At 44.6% G+C, this 19116-nt stretch overlaps 4 protein-coding genes across 4 annotated transcripts; 1 reads left to right on the forward strand and 3 right to left on the reverse strand.

The window, feature by feature from the left end:
* Window positions 1-2003: 2003 nt before the first annotated feature.
* Window positions 2004-3200, reverse strand: AOL_s00006g586 (uncharacterized protein; the record flags this gene model as incomplete). Its single annotated transcript, XM_011119895.1, has 1 exon — window positions 2004-3200. The coding sequence occupies one exon, from the start codon at window positions 3198-3200 to the stop codon at window positions 2004-2006; it is 1197 nt and encodes a 398-aa protein (XP_011118197.1).
* A 4133-nt stretch (window positions 3201-7333) lies between these two features.
* AOL_s00006g587 (uncharacterized protein) lies at window positions 7334-9448 on the reverse strand (the record flags this gene model as incomplete). The annotated part of the gene is made up of 5 exons (XM_011119896.1): window positions 7334-7657; window positions 7723-7857; window positions 7930-8142; window positions 8192-8961; window positions 9031-9448. The coding sequence occupies 5 exons, from the start codon at window positions 9446-9448 to the stop codon at window positions 7334-7336; spliced, it is 1860 nt and encodes a 619-aa protein (XP_011118198.1).
* Window positions 9449-11349: 1901 nt separating this feature from the next.
* On the forward strand, window positions 11350-12372 carry AOL_s00006g588 (uncharacterized protein; the record flags this gene model as incomplete). Its single annotated transcript, XM_011119897.1, has 4 exons — window positions 11350-11386; window positions 11430-11501; window positions 11596-11920; window positions 12021-12372. 4 exons carry the CDS (start codon window positions 11350-11352, stop codon window positions 12370-12372), a joined length of 786 nt encoding a protein of 261 aa, XP_011118199.1.
* Window positions 12373-14291: 1919 nt separating this feature from the next.
* On the reverse strand, window positions 14292-16025 carry AOL_s00006g589 (uncharacterized protein; the record flags this gene model as incomplete). The annotated part of the gene is made up of 3 exons (XM_011119898.1): window positions 14292-14702; window positions 14860-15245; window positions 15314-16025. 3 exons carry the CDS (start codon window positions 16023-16025, stop codon window positions 14292-14294), a joined length of 1509 nt encoding a protein of 502 aa, XP_011118200.1.
* Between the last annotated feature and the right edge of the window lie 3091 nt (window positions 16026-19116).

Below are 19116 nucleotides of genomic sequence, written 5' to 3' on the forward strand. Positions count from 1 at the left end.
GTTCGACGATATAGGGAGCACAGTGGGTAAGGAGCAACGTAATATCTTCGCAACGAGATGGCAAATATGTTAAATAGAACGTATAGTATTAAACCAAAGTCCAAACGATCGAAAGCGGCTTCAAGTTGGTCAACAGTACTGCAGTCTACGTGCGCTTAGGGTCTCAGCAGCAGAAGTCTGTTCAATTTATATACTTTGCAATATTTTAATTTAAAGCAAGCGAAGCCTTTTAGCTAATAATCCAGTATGCCTCTTATCTTCTTTGCCTTTTGTCATTTCAGAAAGCCAAAACTGCGCAACTTGACTCCTCCATCCAATTAAAAGAATTACGGGCCCTTCCCCATACCTAGCTGGGTTTCCTACCTAGGATATAGGAGATTATGTCTGTATAAGCATGCAAGACGTTGGGTAGACTCCACAAAAAGTGTGGACCGCGTCTGCAATATGAGACTAGGTAGAAAGCTCCTTGAAACATCGAAGTGATCAGCCGGCAACATATAAGCTATATAATATATAATTATATGTTGTTGTCTCGTGTCCAGCGCCGCCCAAAAAAACTCCAGGGTGGGACACACCGACAAGTTTATCGAAAAAACGACACTGTATGTGTGCTTTGCACGACCAGGGCGTATAGCTATTAAATATAACACGAAGACTTAGTCTAATTGCTAGTCAAGGTTTTGTATTAAACCTTTCAAACAAAGATTAGTGTTGAATAAGTTTGAAAAATAAAATTTATTAAACCTATCGATGGGCGACAGCGACGAATAGCAATATCATATTTGCTTAGAGAGATACTCGACCGCGGGCGTAAGCAATTCCGCCTGCCGTTTTGAGAAAGCAAACTGATGCACGGAATATGCCCGTATAGAGTGTATCCAAGACACTACCGCCTCGCCTTAATCATGCATCGGCTAGGCAGGGTTTCGCAAAATTTTGGTTAATCGAGCCGGTCCGCGAGTGCGATGCTTCTGGCATGCAGCTATATAATATACCTGCTGTTTCAGCAGATGTCGGCCCTCGCCAACTCTTTGGCTTGCTCGTTGATATGATACCTGGTAGTACACTGACAAAGGCGACGTAATCTCTCGAAACTGGCAAATAATTTTTCTAATTTAATGGCCGTACTTCGCCCTTGGTATAGAGCGAAGCAAATAATAGGTCCACCGAGGCGTGTTGCTGGGGGAAGCCTCGTCGCATTCGCATTAATATCTGATCAGAACGGCATTATCTGCTCTACTGCTGCCTTCTAATAGGAAAACCCCCATTAAAACTCGGATCTTTTCTAGCAGCCCCCATAGAAGAGGGTCATAGAATAAAACGTTTCCAGATCATCTCACGGCCTACGTGTGAAATTGCTATACTATCAACAACATTTGCACTATTGAATTAAAAACGGGCGGAAGATGCTGGCTGGAAGGAGTTTCCACTCTATTTGCCCCGAATACGCTTATATTAGGTACTAATTTAATCAAGAAAGACAACTTGGCTATTAAACCAAGTTCAACAATCCCGGGACTACACCTCGGGCTATATTGGGAAGAAAATAATATTTAGGATTATTTAGACTAATTGTTGGTAAAAACATATTTTCCGCGCTCTCAAAATTAAAAAGAGTATTTTAGATACTTAAGCAGATATAATCAAATGTTTTTAGTCTTGTCTGAACTCGCACCCGTCTTGCCTCCAGACCAAGTCTTTCATAGATAGACAACAGCAAAGTAGAGGCCCGATATTCTAAATTTAAACGTGCAGTATTTTTGTCTGGAAAGGAGAGATGCCAAGTTTGCGGAAGCCAGTTTAGCTAGGAGTGAGCTCATCGACTTGATATCACTAGCGGATACTTAGCTACGCGACTTTCTATGTTCACATGCATGTATCTGCAGCTTAGAGGTACAAGATTACATTGATAATAAATTTCTCTGCTTGGATATCATGTAAATCACTCTTTCGGGTTGGAAAAACAGGTACTATGCCTAAGGCTAGCATAACAGATACACCGCTTAGAGGCACTGCGAGTAGTATGGATTAGAGTATGTGCAAGTACTCGATGAGCAGCAGGTGGGGCCAGTCCATCCAATACCCCCACACTGTCCGTAAAGGGAAGAGCAAGATCCACTACTACCCCCGGCACTCGTGGTGGTACGAACAGCGCTCGTAGTGGTGCCGGTGCCGCCCCCGGTGGTGGAGTATCTAGCGGCAACTATATCGGCCTGAACCGAGTTTTCGGTAGCATCGGTGGGGTATCCGGATGTCATCACGCCTTCGTAGAATGTTCCGGCAGCACCATTACTATTATCGCCACCAATTCCGAGGATGATAGCCCCCTCTTTGCTCATTGGGTTGTATCCGTTCGCATTTGGTCGCTTTCCACTGTAAATAGTTGACAGTGAGCCGGATGTGGAGTCGCCGCCCTTAATGGCCCATAAATTCGCCGTTCCTTTCACAATAGCGGTAACAAACCGCCAGGTTATGGATGGGTTTCCAGCGTTGTTCCCCACATTGACACCTGAAAAGAGACCGTTCTCAAGATCGGCCATGATCCAAGGACCACTGCCCGCACCAGTTCCCCAGACTTTGTTGTTTCCGAAGTATATGGTTTCCATATGTCCATTGCCAGTATCGGTGCTGCTAATCTCAGCGTTGCCGTAATCAAAACAGCACCCGCCGTTGTAATGGGTTCCGTCCAGCACGGCATAGATACCTTGTGCCTGGTCGCCCTTCGCAGTGCCCGTGGCTTTGTTATTACGATAACCAGTTCCGGGGGCCACGAATACTCCGTAGACCTTGCGACCGTTGAGGTAGACTGGGGCAGCTGTGGCGCTCGCCAAATTATCGTAACCGCCAGCCGCTGGGCCTTTAAACCCACCCGGTGGGGCTTGAGTCAGATGGTTGTTGCGACCAGACTGATCATAGATGATGGAAATAAGGCAAGTCGTGCCAGAGCAGAAGGAGTCTTGCGCTGCGGAGTCTGCGGGGCCACCGGCGGAGGTTGGTTTAATATCGGTAACCGCATTATCTTTTGCACGCTTGACTTGGTACAGCGCGCCTGTGTATGCGCTGTAGAGGGCACGAGTAGTTGCGTGCGCTGCAACACAGGGCGTGTTCCCAGCAGCATAGATGTCGCACGGACCAGCGGTGACTAGCACGGCTCCCAGATTTAAGACAAAAAGAAAAGGTTTGACCGGTCTTGACCACATTGTGGGTTATTTTATATACGAATGAACTGTTTGAGGTGGCAGCTTTATATGTTTGAATAGAGAACTAGTCGAATCTCATTCACGTTCGATCGTAGTGCTCGAGGTTTATATAGATAAAGTCCATGAAGAATTAGCTATACGTAAAACCATCCCGGGATATCATAATAGTTTCACTAAGATATTTGTACTCAGGCCTCCCGTTGCCGAATTCCCGGGCCAACAAGATAGTTATACGGGGTTGAGTTGTAATATCGACGATGTCCATGCCTGGATCTACTTAGCTATGATGGTTATGACGGTCGGGACGACAGTACTTTGAGCCGAAGGCTATTCTAGAATATATTGATGTCACGATCGAGAAGCCTTGTACCTCGAGTCAATTACTTGACGGAAATATGAGTTCCAACAGCCTTGATGTCTAGTCAGGACAAGGATATTGGGGTCGGTAAAACCCGTCTAACGGGTTAGTCGACACCAAGCAGAGCTAAGATCAGCTTGGGAAGCTTGTTTAAACTTGCCAAGGTGTAAATACTCCGTGCTATTAGCTGTAGGTTGGTCGGCGTGAATGGTTCCTGAAGACTTGTTTAACCGGATTTCGATTACCGTTACCCTACGCCGTATACGTATATAGGTATGTACTAAACATTGCAAAGCATACCGCCGGTTCGAAAGCCGATGTTTCCGGAATTCTGCATACGCAAATAATATTTTAATTATAATAAAGGTTTTCTGGGATTGCAATTGTTGCATCCGCAGTTCCACCCGGCTCCAAACTTTTAACAATTTGATTCAACCATGGAACCAAATAAGGCCCGGGTCATAAGTGGTGCTATACCTGTATGTTCCTGCGGGGTTCGGCTCAACACACCATAGTCCGTCCGACGCAAGGCTGATTTCTCTATTCTACCGCATTCTGGCCAAAGCTTCGCTTCACAAAACCCCTGAACGGACCGTAAAAAGAATTTGTTGTTGTCCAAAACAGTACAACGGCATTTGTGAACGGCTGTGAAGATCCACTGGTCTCGTTTGTTCTCATATACCGGACAACACGAAGTTCGGTCTCGACCAGCGCCTTAAGCTCACAACGGCACACATCAAGAGCGAAACAGTGAAGACTGGTCTCGTTGGTGAAGACCTATCTCGGTAACTACGTACTATATGCGCTCTTAGTATCCGCGGAGGCCGGTTTGCGAGCTTGATGATTGTCGGTAGTAGCTGCCAACCTTCAACAGTCGTTGATACTAGTGTCATATACTTCCCGGCCGAGTGAATATGGTACAACTTCTGCCAGCCCGCAACGCAGACGTGCGATTCCTGTTTTGTTGGAATTGTTACATGTCCCCTTTCGGCTTTTGCCGTTTTTGGTATCGCGTGAGACCCCTTCAGAAGCAGTGCTGAACTCGAACCGTATATCTAGATCCGTACCCCTCCAGAACATCATATTATCCGAAGTCGGGATACTGCTAATGAATCTCGACAAGCTAAATCGTTGCTATTGGAGCCCGCCTGGCCATGTATCAAAATATTTGCCGCGGAGAGGTGATCCGGCCCAGGTTCGTGTAATATGAAAATCGTCGTGGTAATACCATTGATCGATCGCCAATGTTTACGAGACCAGTATTATGGGATACCCATAAGAGTAGCAGCTGACTTAATCCTTCATTATTCTGCAGGTTATATAAATATGATCACTATGCTCTAAATCAGCTGAAAAATGATCATAAAGCATGTTCTGTGTATCCAAAGTCGCCGCCCGTGTTAACTAGAGAATGCACTTGCTCAGCTTAATATGGTAGAAGGAAGGGGGCATAACCTCAGTATGCTCAGGGTATAAGAAAGAAGGTCTTGGGACAATTGGTAAATCTAAATTGTATGATATTAATATATTAAAAATAGTACCACCAGAAGCGGATCTACGGAGAACTCAGCGTCTATATGACATAGTAACTACCTAGGTACTTAGTTTATAAGCTGCAATCTCAGAGAAAAATCACTATTTTCATCGCTGTGGCTCTTAGTATCGCCACAATCTTCGCCACTCTTAAGACCTTATTACCCTCACGTGGCACCTCCGTCCCAGCTTCTATTTTCAATTTTCATTTGCTTCCCAACTAGAGCTGTCTTCACCGTCCCCATCATCGTTATCGCCACTATTATCGTCGCCGTCATTACCATCGTCGCCGCCATCACCACGATCATCGCCATCGTCATCGCCATCATCATCACCATCACTGCTACTTCCGATTGAGGGTTGGATTGAGGCAAGAAGAATAATAATTAGCGACAAGCCACCGGTGCACCTCTGAGCGGTAGTTACGATGGCCCGCGACGCGTATCAGGAAGAAGGATCTAACGAGTAATATTACACCTGAACCCCTTGGGTGCTGACACCCAACATCCGGACCCTCCTCCAGCAGCCCCATTAATCCCTATCCTGCAGCTCCCATTCCTCCCACGATCGCGCCTGCCAGTCGAGTCGGTTTGATCGCAGTAGAGCAAGGCATCTTTAATGCGACTATCGCATGGATCCGAATCAAGTCGGCAGTCGCGTAACTGTCGCAGTAGAGCTCCAGCCCTTCGGGTTTCCAGGCCTGCAGGCCTGTTTCGCGAACCTCACAATTCCTTACCACCAAGCCGAGGATAAAGACTGATACGAAAGAATAGAGCGACTTGTTTTTCATCCGAGGGGAAGAAGCGAGGGCGAGGACACAACTCCTACGCTAGCCCGAGGCGTAAGCTGCTGGCTTCTCTACCAAATATACGGCCTCAGAAGCGTCGGAATAGCGGTATGTTTATATTCTAAGACGAAAAGTGAAACTATGAAGTGGTACTTGCCGAAGCGAAATTGCTAATTTGGATATGCTGCATCAACTTAGATACTTTCGTCAGTAGTATTTACCGGCGGACAGGCCCGCGCGATGGCTTAGTTGGCCTCGAGCTGGCGCCTTTATCGACACCTCCTCGCGTCTACCCTATTTCTTTCCAGTATGCGAGAAGATTTCCAAAAAAATTCAGAATAGGCCACCTGCAGCTGCCGGCCCCGCGTCAGATCACGGTTGATGGTGATCAGGGCATTATACATATAATGCGGGAAAATTACCCGTAGCTTATGAAACTCCTCTTAAAGGATCCTAAGAGGGAAAAATTACTCTAATGGTAAGTTACCTAGGACGTTCCTTCAAAATGTAGTTATCAAGTAAAATAGACTTCAGTTCCTCGTCGAAGAGCTCTCTTATAGCACGTTTAGACTAATTGAGCAGAGTAGTGTAGTATGCGACCTCGAATGTGCTCGGTTTAGCTAGACCTCCATTATTCCGGCCCTACTTTTTTGTTTTCTCTCTCCACAAAATATATCAGCTCTGTTTTGCTCGGCGGGAAAAAGATACCCCCAAACAGAGATACTAATTCGCCTTCGCGTTCCTTGCTTTGTTGAATCAAATTCTAGGGGGTTGAGTCATTTTTTAGTGTAGAAGCCGCTAGCGGGCTCCTATCCCGAGTAACAATACACAGCTCAGTGATAATGGTGTGTATTCGATTGAATGTCCTTAATAGCGATATCGACTACTCGGCATTTCGTTGTTGTGTCTAACTAAATTGTTGTGGTGTCAACACTCTACAAAGAAAGAGCCTCGGTCGTACGCTAGCAGCAGCCACATCGTGGCTTGACAGGCGGAAATCTTGACGACCAACCCTTGCTTATGTGGTACGGATCTGTGCTCTCAATACCTCACTCTTTTCTTTCAAATGTCGTTTAAACGTTTGTTGGATTGAAAAAACCATTGACACTTACATGTCTGTACAAAGATGAACTAGAATTAAATATCTACTGATTTTGCGCTCCCTGTGTACCTTCCATCGCCTGGATGTATGCCCTTTCCTTCCCCTTGAACGGTTGTATTAGCCTTGAGCCCGAGCTTGACCAGTCTTTTTCTATTCTAGTAGCCACCTTTTTTGGTCTTTCCTTACTATATAAAATCGTATTGTCCGCAAGCCATAATCCTGCTAACGTTCAGACTCTCCGCCACTATTTATTTACTACGAGCTTGCGATCGTCGTCCATTAGCTGTGTCCGATACCCCAGGAGCCTTTGCAGTATTTCGGGGCGAAAAGGTGGTGCTATCCGATCCCTTAGACTAATCTGCGCACCGGGCTTCATGAATATATTTAATGTAAGCTTTGGTAGTCAAATTTGGGCAATGTAGAAGATATTGGAGCTTACACAATTCAACTAGCTGCCCATTCACTGCCCGGCTATTCTCACGGAATTTCGTACGCTCTTCTGTCAATTCCTCCTTGTACTTCTGAGCTTCCTCTAGAGAGATGGCTGGAGGTAGATCCTTTGTGACTATCTGGAACAGTTCTAAAGGTAGTTTACCAGCTCCGGTTTTGCAAAGCATGTTTATAATAGCCTCCTGAACATCTGGTTGTTGTGGAGGTATTGTTTTCGTAGTGGGGATCTACTCGATATATCAATATCAATGTCAATGTTACTACTCTTAAAATCTCATCTCCATTATCTTACCTTATGTTCCTCAGTAGTCGGATCACATAAAAAGAACGCTAGGATCCTGCGATAGCCATTTCTTGTGTTGTCGACCAACTCGAAGGGCTCAATTCGATGTTGGAAGATATTTGGAAATACAATGGCACGATTCTCCTGTTACATATTAGTGATCGTCTTTTCGCCGAACATAATATCCTTGTAATATATTTTGGCCGTGTTCCTCACCTTAGTAGGGATGCTCCCAATTTCTTGGGAGGCAGGACTATCCATCTTGACCTTCGTGTTGTACATCTCTGATATGTCCCTTTCTCTGTCCTTATGTTCTCTTTTAGGCCCATCGATGCCTATGTTCTTGAGTGCGCGGCGGAAAGCTAGTGAGGAAGGTGTTATGTTCTCTTGGTCGTAGTAATAAATCCCGGTTGCAACAATCCTTTCATTCTAAGGATAGTTAGACTTATCCGCTTGAATAGTTTGTTTTAGGAAATACCTTAAGCGCCTCCACATGCCACGGACCCCCTTCCCACTTTGGCTTCTCCGGAGTTAAGATAATCGTAGCCATTTTGACGATCACTCTTGCCGTAGTTCCTTGAAGCTTTACAAAGTCTAGAAGCTTTGTAGATGGCGGCTCCCAGCCCGTTCCGACAGTCTTTCCATTATTGGTAATATGCACTTGTCTATTGGTGAACGGAGCAGAAATAGCAAGACTTCTGAATAGCCTGGGAAATATTTTAAGTTCTTTTTTTATATCGACCGTTAACTCCTCGCCTTCTTCGAATTGTGCAAGGAGCATCTTCAACGATTCTTTATAGGTATTTTCTGGCACGGATTTCCCAGAGTCGGATTCCTTATAATTCAGGTAGTCTACTCTTTGAAAATCGTGAAAGTAGCGACGTAGATCAGCGAGAACATGATTAAATAAAGGGACAAATTTCGAAAATATGTCTTCTAGAATCGGGTAGAAGATGTTTTGGTCTGGTAGGGCAAGGTTGTTGATATAAGATGCTATTCTAGTCTTGCCGTTCTCTGATATTTCGAATTCGGAAGGAAGCCAACAGAATTTTGTAGAATAATCAAACTCGCTATTTTCTCTCCCGTAGCCATTCCCAGGAATTTTCGGTGGATAAACGGTCTCCCCTTCAATCGTTCTTGTACGGCCGTAAACGATTGGCCACCACGATGGGTGGACAAGATCCAAAAGTTGTTGATTGGACTCTGGATGCCATTTCTTCTGGGGGCTATTTTCAAGGGTAACAGCCGCTATGGTTTCTTTAGCACTATATATACTCAACGGATTGGTGCGGATGACAATGTGTAATAGTCTCTAACCTTTAATAAGCTCTCCCCTCGAATTCTCGTCACAAAATCCATCTACCCTCCAAACTCCATCGATGCTTGGTCGGATCCGGGTCTCTTTATGTTCGTCGTCATAGGGCTTATATTTTTCCATCAATTCTTTGTATATGAAATTTATGTCTTCCTTATCCCAGACGTGAATCTGTTTGCCGGATATCGGCAGAACGCCATCTGCGGATGCAGCCTCCCTCAATTTATTCGCTACAAAACTGCGATCTGTGATCTTTATTGTCCAATCATCTTCCTCGCGGAAAGACGCGGAAAATTTGCGGAGATACTGTTCGCGATAGAAAAGGGGCCTTGCGAAGCTCCCCGTTGGGTGAGGGTACAACCCTTCATTAGGAATGATGGGGCGTCCAAATATGGTCCTCAGTCTGTCTGGCGTTTCCATAGTTGTGTAAACGTTTTAAATTTTAAATGGTTCGTTACGTAGATCGCAACGTTAAATATTTGAATTGTCGTTAATAGCCTTTCTCACTGGCAAGCTTCTGGCGTTATATACAATACAGCCCGGATCCTTGACTTCCGGGGCGTAGGAATTCAGGTCATTGCTGATGAGTCGATAAAACGTTTTAAAACCTCTGTTATATATGAACACCCGTGCCCGTGGTTGATATTTTGGCGTGCAGCAGCGTATTCTGCATAATCAAAAGAAAACACTTTTTGGCATTGGTTCTTGGCTTTCTACTTAGCTTAGTGCCAGGCATAAGTTCGGTACTTTTATACGAAAAGTAGTATTGTGAAGAAGAATCCCGAACAATCTCGGAGAAGCCCTCACGAAGCAATCACAACGCAGCGTATGCAAACTTGACTGTTGTCAGGCCTGATATGATACCGTAACCAGTTCCACACCTCAAGCTTGGGGAGACGACCTAAGCTTTGTTCCAGGCATCACGAAGGTCACAGATCTGGAGGTGCAAGGGTCGAAAATAGTCATGTTTGGGAGACAAACAAAAATATCCTGGTCTGAGTAAAAGTCTGGGCACAGGCTCCGCCTCGAGCGCCTGGATTCGAGGCTAGGGTACAGGGTTTTTCCTTGTTGGTTTGCCAGAGAAAAAAAATGCAAAAAAGAAGACTCTCAGACGGGGAATCGAACCCCGGTCGTCCGCGAGCCGTTAGCCACATTGTGGCTTGACAGGCGGAAATCTTGACAAGTGGACTGCCAGTGGCTTTTTGTAGTATCTCAAGAACATATTTGTGGCGCATCAAGAACATATTTGATCTAACGAATTCGTCAGGTTTGATGCAACAAGTTTGTATTGTTGGGGATACAGGCAGCAAACAGTACTGCAAGACATAAATGTTCAGTCTTAGTTGATCACAAGATTGATAAATGTTGTTCTCACTAGAGCACTCATAGTACCGAATGGTGTTGTACCAAAATGTTTGTCGGCCAGTCCCGCGGTAGAACATATTTGTAGTTTTGATCCTTCTGGTTCTAATTCAGGCTCGAAGGCTTTCCTGTGTGGCCGTAACGGATTTACTGGCCAAGAAAACGACCAGTCTCGAAACCAAACCGGGTTGGTTCGGGAAAACGACGGGAAATTTTGAGCTTCACTAAATTTTGTGTTGTGAAGGTTGTCGCAAATTGAGTTTTGACCATGCCTGGTCTCTATGGCGCGCCGTAATTCTGTCTCGCCCGAGACAATTTTAGAAGTCACAATTTCGGATACTAACAATTTCACAATCTCGTAGCCACGATTCGGCTCCGATAGCAAGACTACAATCTTTTTTTCTGCCTGGGTTGGCATTGTCGACTCTCAGCCGAGTTGAATGCATAGAATAAATTTTTGAGCGGTTGGCGAACGGAACCTTTTTGTTCTATGGTGTTGGTATCCAACCCTCCTCCATACTGCATGCTGTTGGCTCAGTCCTGGAACCAAATTTTGGGTGTGCGATGTTGGCTATTGGGTTACGAGTAACGATCGTCTGGCCTACTAGATCCTGAAGTACTAGAGGGGGCTAGCTGTATCACTAGTACTATAAACGTGGTCGCAGAACAATTCTTGTCTACAGCATCGCTAAAGCTCATCCAAACAAAAAAGGCTTCCAGCGTTCAACACAAAATTGATCTATCGAAATTGTAGCTACCGCTCGCGCTAGCTTCAAATCCGCGTGCGCAAATAATAGTGAATAGTTCGCCAATTGATCCGGCCGCAAAACCTATGGCTAAATTGTCGAAGTTTCAATCCGGTGATGATTTGCTAGCTGCTAAAACACAAACGGGTGCATCGTTGATCGATTCTTCGGTGTCTCCCGGGACATGCGCGGACCTTAAGAACCCAGGAAGCAATGCGCTTCAGCGCCCACCTAAAAGCGGCTAGACACGGTAATAGACATCGACTCTTTTGGCTAGGGTGATATCACTGGAGGCTCGCCGGATGCCCGGAACTGGGTGGAAGATAAAGTGGACGACGCTGAAGATTGGACAGTCCACACAGTTGGTAAGCTCCCCTGCAGGGAGACTTGCACCTGCTTTTCAACTTCGACCCACGAAGACTACTATGTGATTATTGACATTTTCATTTCTACAAATAGAAAATGCCGAAGAAGCAGTGAAAGGCACAGTTGACCAGGTTGTTGATACAGCGAGGCAGATTAGTGATGACGTCGCCGATGCTGTCGATGCTGCTGTTAAAGCAGCCGAGGAAGCGGGAGAAGTTATCACCCACAAGATAAGAGATATTGTTGACGAGGCTATCAAAAAGGCAGAGGAATTAGTTGAAACCATTGCTGATGCAGTCAAAGAGGCAGTAAAATCTGCCGTCAAAAAAGTTGCTAAGAGGCCGTACAAACGGCTGTCACAGTTGGCAGTGAAGTCTGTAATTTCGCTCTCACTACGGCATCAGAAATCGCCCGCGGAGTAACTTGGGCGTTGAAAAAGGTTAAAGTTGCCCTCGATAAGATTATCGAATTTATTGGATTTTTTTTAACTGGAACGATATCCTTGAGACCTCTGACAGCGTTGTTGCCATCATCACCTCAGGGCTTGATTACGCTGACAAGAAGATAGAGGATGCTGAAGAACTGACTAATTCATTCTTTGAAACCGCGAAAGATAAACTAAAGAGTTCGATTGGGGACTTGACAAGCAACGAGACGGTTAGCATAGCAGGATCAGAACCCACTACCCAAGGGGGCTCCTCTGCTTCAAATACGTCTGTCGCCTTTAACTGGGTCGGCTATCAGCTGGAGCACAACGAATGTTTTGCCAATGCCACAATGGCCACACCTCCAGATAAGCTCAAATCTACCACTGTCAGCGTATATATCTCTTTTCGAAGTTTAGATGTTGATGCCATAAAGTATCTCTAGATGGCGATGCCGCTACTATCAAGGGGATCTGGGACGATTTACTTAGCGAAATAAGGGACGCCGAGGAGATTGCTACTGGTGCAATCAAAAAATTGCTCTAGTTCTTTAGCTTCCATCCATACCCAGTTTGGCGAGTTTCCTGGCCAAAATAACCGGGGATGCCATTGATTTCGCTCGAAGTACACTGGAAAGCGTTGTCGACACTTTCATTAGAATTATACGACTGGGTATCAGTTCAGTATAAGTTCTAGGGCAATATACCATCGAACCACTCATATTCTCCCAATTATTGAAGCTTATTACCAGTGGGCGAGATTTGAGCCTCTTTAATCTCTTGGGGCTCATCACCACTATCCCAAAGACGCTGTTGATGAAAACTGTCGGAGGATGTAGGCCACGAAAACTTGGCGGCAGATTGAATGGTAACTCATTCGCACAATGCATTGAAAACGGGAGCGTGAGCGGGGATAGTTCGTTGGCTCAAGATCTTTCGGCTTATGGACTGCCCCTAGGAATGACGCTTCTCTCCCTTCTTTCACGCATTACGGCTATAGGTATTTTACTAGATGCCGCGAACCCCATCTGGCGGGATGAGTCTTGTCAAAAGCGATGGTAGATCAAGGGTTCCAGCAGGAATGGGATTCGCGAGACAAGGTTCCGAGGCTAAATTCAAAGGTGTTACTTCTAGAACGGCCTTCGGAAAGGGAATGATGCATTCCCGCTTTAAGCCTTTGCAGCTCACACAAGTATCAGAAAGGACAGGTAATTTCTTTGATACCGCATCAGTTATGTTTGACACAGCTGGGGTTATTCTCGGTTGGCCGCAGCGGGTATATGATCCGGAGGAAGATGGATGGATTACGGCATGCTGCTGGGGGTAAATTCATGACCGGCTCTAGAGATATATGTCCCTATATTAAAGCTGATCGCGATTTAGGCCTGGTTAGTCGACGTCGTTAATGATGGGGCTGTTTTTATCACACGAGCGGTCTGACGTGCCACAAGTATCCCTAGAGTAGAAAGTAAGAAGTGGCGGGGTGTCATTGTAGCGGTCGGCTGTATACCGAAGCTTATAATGTCCTTGCTTGTGGACATCTCCGACTTACTGTCAAGACCGAATCGGGCCTCGAGCTGAGCCAAAGTATCACTGCAGAAATATTAGATTTTACCGGGTAGGCCGCAGAGGTCTGTACAGCCGGTTTAGTCGTCTTCGGTGTGGCGACAGGTGGTGGTGTTTTGATAGACGGATGGGAGTTTGTTGATTTTGCTAGGGAAGGTGGCCTTGATTTCCTGGAGGTTGATTCCGACTACAGTCGGGTTTCTCATAAACCAAGAATATCAAAATCAGTGCCCCTAAGCTGGGCCGGGGTCCGGGGTCCGGGGTCTAAGGTTACGGTAGTAAAGATCTTAATCATGAATACTCGGGAAAACATGGATTCAACAGCTGGAAATAATCGGATAAATAATGGTCGGATTGGACGGTAGGTACATATCACCCAGACCATACGGCTATATGAATGATCTTAATAGTAATTCTGTTTCGCGCTCTCCGTCGCAATTTAACTCTTCTACGATTGCTTGACGGGTACCTGTATATAATACGGAAATGTATGTATGTGATTACCAGTTACGCTTGCAATTGTAGCGAAGATGCAATTCCACAAAAGAGTGATATTTATTTTTCTTTCGATATCTAATGAATGCGTCGGGGGTGCTAGAGCGACAACCTGTAATTAACCGATAAACAACGGCCGTTTCGTTGGGTGCCGTAGCCCGAGGACTCGTATCTCCTCTGTTGTGTCTATCCAAATTTACCCTACAATCGAAAATTAAGTGGGTAAGTACTAACTAGCTTGGGTAGTCGCTAGTAATTATAACTTAAGTCTGCATTCCCTGTCGACCTTGTTGTATCTCTCCCTTCACAAATTGTCCCAAAATTTGATCTTTATCCCAGTCGTTTTTAGTATATCATGTAGCACCAACTTGATTGGAGTCATGTATGTCAGTCCCCTCATGGAATCACAGCCCGCCGTAACTATTCCAATAACTTGAAATTTCTGGTTAAAAACCAGGCTCCCTGAGTCACCAGCTGCGGAAAAGTCCGTTCCGTTCGTACCAACTACGCACCACTCTTTAGTCTCCCCCAAATTCTCTTTTAGATTGACACCGTCTCTGACCCCATTGATTATGCCAAACGTTGGTCCCGTTTTCCTCCCGATTTTGAAGACACTTTCGTTCTCCATGGGGTCGGCAATACCATTGAAGGCAATTCGGCTTCTCGATAGACCGTCCCATGAGCCTCGTCGCCTTTCAGCATCGACACCTGGAATCTATCATGAATTCGTCAAACAAGTTCAATGTTGGAATGCAATTTGAACGTTATAGGATGCACCCTAGGTTTAAGTACGGCTGATTGATAGACTCGGTTAAAGAGTTATCACCTCCGAAGTGTTTTTCTCACTAGGACTCAAAATTTTCTAGACTTACCATGTTCCAGACGCTTCTACTCCGAGAGATCTCGAACAGCCCCCAATCGATTGAACCTTTTGTCTCCAGGTTAATCTTATATCCTGAGCTAGAAATAACAGTACCGAAAGTCCGGTTATACAGTTGAGTTGCTGCCAATTGTCTATACGAGTCCTTGATGATGGCTTGCCAACTTTCTGCTTTGTTTTTCGGAACTGGGATACCCAGTACTTCGTATTTGGCTTTCAGGGTCCTCAACCCTTCTTCGGCGTTTTTGATCAGTGCTTGCAACTCTAAAAGAGTATCGAAATGGTCCACACATGGCGGCTGGACGACTTCGATGGCGCCATCCTCTGGCTTAAATGCTGAATGATGGAGACCGACTGTATCAAGATATTCTGGGTATCCTAAAAAGGAGTTAGGAGCCGATATTGATGTGCATTCGATAGTAGAGCCAAAGTTCGGTTGCGCTAACCTTTTGTTACACTAAATCCAGACCTATCATCATTCGAATTTGGATGCGTCTTCGTTGGCAGTAGAACATGGTGACAAGTAAGACCATACAATTCCCCAGTCTCTGATTCGAAGTATCCGCCGACGGTTCCAGCGGACCAAGACACACCCCTTACACCGACGCCTGCCCCACAAGACTGTCTGTCGCTATACTCAGAAGCTCCCAATGCAGCCCCTTTGTTTACCCTCGCCTGAGAAAATACCATGTCGGTAAAGATTTGGTGTGGAAAGTAGAAATATCGAAGTTCTCGTTCAACCACTTCTCTATCCCATGGCCCGCTGTCTTCGTACAAAACTGCAATGGTAACCTTTTGATTCAAAAGACCCAGATGTAAGGCAGTCCACTTAATACCCTTCCGGGTTAAGTATCTCATCGTGGAATCGAGGTGCTCATTCCAAATAACTGCGGCTGGAGACGCTGAACGGATTGGCTCCCACCGGCGCCTTGGCTCCGGCTCTGGCCTAGATTGATAACTTCCTGAATCCAAGACTACCCTCGCAGCCTCCCTACTATGAAATGGTTGGACATGATCCTCACGGTCGTCGTTACCACCGTCGGAAGCTTTAAAAGAAGTACTACGGGCATTTGTCTGTGCTTGAGAAGATCTCGAATGCGATGAATGCAATCGTCTCCCGATATCAGTTGACCCGGTGGTGTATGTTATTCGGCGCATTTTGCGAATTTTTATGGCATGTTTACTGTAGCTGGGTACTTTGCTGACCCGGTTTTGATTTCGAAATACGTATTTAGTGCCCGAATCAGGCCCCCCGGCCACCAAAGGTAAGGTCTGTGGGGCAGTATCCATGAATGCATGTATCTTCGAAAGTGCGGAGTCGAATTATCCGGCAAGTTGATACCAAACTGCTGTCCGGATATCCTCACAGAGGTGTTAAATGTAGAAAGTGGACAAATAAGGTGAAAGTAAAGACAAAAGTTTCGAATGAATATTACATAACCTATGAAGTCTGGGTATGGCGCTTGTCCCATTAATCGTGCCAAGGTGTTCTTGCGTAGTTTTGAGATATTTGTTCTGATCTACGAGCTTATACTCTATGATATGCCGTCTTGGCTAACTGAGAGCTACATTCGATCTGCGCCTACGTATATGATACGCCGGGAGAGGGGGCACATGTGCAAACGAACGCGTGCGACGATTTCCATGCTCAGAGAACGTGTCGAAGGTTACCAACGAAAATGTTTAAACTGGAAACATTTCGGTGACTCAACCACTAGTCAGTCAAGTGCAGTCAAATACAGCTATTCATGTGTTGCAAAGCTCTTGCATACTGAATGGGCACCCGTATGCGTATAGCTTAGAATTATTAAACACAAACATGTTTAAGTGCTCCTAGCAGGTAAGAGATATGAGCGTTGGAGTTTGTTGGATTTCTTGGCCAGGCTGTGTTGTAATATTCGATTACTTGATTGATTCTCTAAGTTCTCTCTTGGTCGAAAGGCGTCCTTCGGTCCTTATATATCTATATACATGTTCTCAGAGCAGAGTTTTTCTCAGAGAGTTCCTTCGAGGTGAGCTCCGTGCTCACTTGTGAAACCTCATGGTCACGTGTGTGGCGTTGACCTTCTCATATTCTGACATCAAGTAGAATTTGTGCCGAGACTGGTCTCGTTGGCCAAGACTGAATTGTTCTAAAAGTGTTCACCAGGGATACCATGGCCATGGATCCAACAAATCTGCGAGGGATAATAACAAGAGAGGTCTTTTAGTAAGTGGATAAAGTTTAGAAATTTCTGATAGTAATTAAAACCACGTAGAAGTTAGTAAAATTTATTGCCTGCTACTATACCATTTTAAGTAAACTTTCTTACTTATTTAGAATATATACTCATGTACTTTACCCCAAATACATAAGCACATATAGGTACTTAGCTTATAACGAATCTAACCATTGTAGCAGCATCAAATCCATAATACCCCAGGCTAGCTCACGATATCATCAAGTCAAATACCTAAACACACCTTGCAAGAACATTATACTTTTGAACCAATCCTCCAGCCAGATTAACGGTCTGCCAACACAAATCATGCATGTTCCTGCGAAAATACTCCGCATTTTCCTTGTCTTTATGATCACCTTCTCCTAACAACTAAAATTTGTAGTCTGTGTAGGTTCCGCACTACAAGGCAACACGAATCTTATCTTGCAAATATGTTACGCCCAATGAAGATACAAAAAAGGGCAAGCTCCAAAAATAAGAAACAGCGCCTGCGCCCTCCCTGTGTACTGCATTTTGATAGTGAGGGTCATATTCTTCGATTCAATAACTTTGATATACTTGCTCAGCATATGAAATCCTGTGGTTGTGGCCTTACCGGAGGGTATAAATACAGAGGTGGCCTTCATAAGAATTATAGAAAAGTATGGAAAAAATATTAATACAAAGAATTCACTGAATATATTATTAATCAACATTTAATTGAAGACCCCAAAGACCTATGGTTTGAATATGACGCTACAGCAGATGGGTATTACTGTAGGTTCTATATTAAAAGAATCCCCACTACTACGCATAGGTCATTATTAGGACATCTCAGAAAATTGTATTTCAAACAGGAAGAATTTATAGATATTAGACTATAGATTAACTCTTATAATATGGATCTATCACGAAAAAAGGAAGCTATCCAATGTGCTCATAAAGCCTTTATACGGGAAATTGATTTTAATCCTTAATTTTTCAACCTGGCTCAAGTTTGTATCATTATAGAAATTATAAAACAAATACCGCTAACTAGATCCTGTATAAATTCCATTAATTTTAGAAATAGAGGAAAAACTGCACACTCTCTAGGACCTTATGATGGCTAAAGTAAATCGGCAAAAGCTCTTATCTCTTAAGACGGATAGCGAAGACATTAGGATAGAACTGGACTATGGTTCGGAGGGCCGAAACCAGAGGTAGTAAAATTTCAAAATTTATAAGCACCTGAAGCTTTATCCTATTGCAATTTCACTTTTTTCGAAGCAAAATGATGAAGAGCAACCTTGCCTTTCATTCCGATTCTTCGATAGCCTTCATGCGCCGAATTCTCATACTTTCGAGGAGCCCGTAGTTATCGGTTTCATTGATACGCGTTTGAGGCTTACTAGCCTCGGAACCTCCCGAGGAACTTCCGGGACCCACGATTCCCCCAATATTTCTTTTCTTACAACCAATGTCGCCAAATTAGTCTATGCCACTATTACCTACAAGCCCTTATATAATCAGGTTATTTACCCAGATTTGAATTTAAAGAGCCCTGAGCCTGTTGTATCTTATACCTTGTATACTGCCCACAAGCTTTACCCGAACCTCCAGAGCTCAAATATTTCTAAAATGACTCAATTACATCGAGGCTATAGGGCCTACGGTTTTATCTAAGCCTGTATTCCGAGTCTGCGAATACAAAGGACTTCAAGTGTTAGTTGATATGTTGTAGGTATAGATTCCATTTAAAGAAAAATCGATGAAGCCAGGAGTAACTTAGGCGCTCATAAGCAGCTCCTATGCCCCAGCCAAGTAGCTGTAGATCTTAAAAACAAATTCAAGGCTAGAAGCTTAACCAAAATATATTGAATTCCTAATTTTTCGAAATCGAAGGTTCACACTAAGGGCTATAGAGATACCGACGATAAGATCTTATAAAGAAAACAGAGTTGAGAAAATTTAGGGGCCACAGGCAACCATCTTCCAGTGCAGCGTAACGGTAGTTCTTGTGCCTCGTTATCCTGTTTATGACCGACAACTCGGCCACGATATTATCA

This window comes from Orbilia oligospora (assembly GCF_000225545.1).
Source record: "Orbilia oligospora ATCC 24927 unplaced genomic scaffold scaffold00006, whole genome shotgun sequence".
Lineage (NCBI taxonomy): Eukaryota > Fungi > Ascomycota > Orbiliomycetes > Orbiliales > Orbiliaceae > Orbilia > Orbilia oligospora.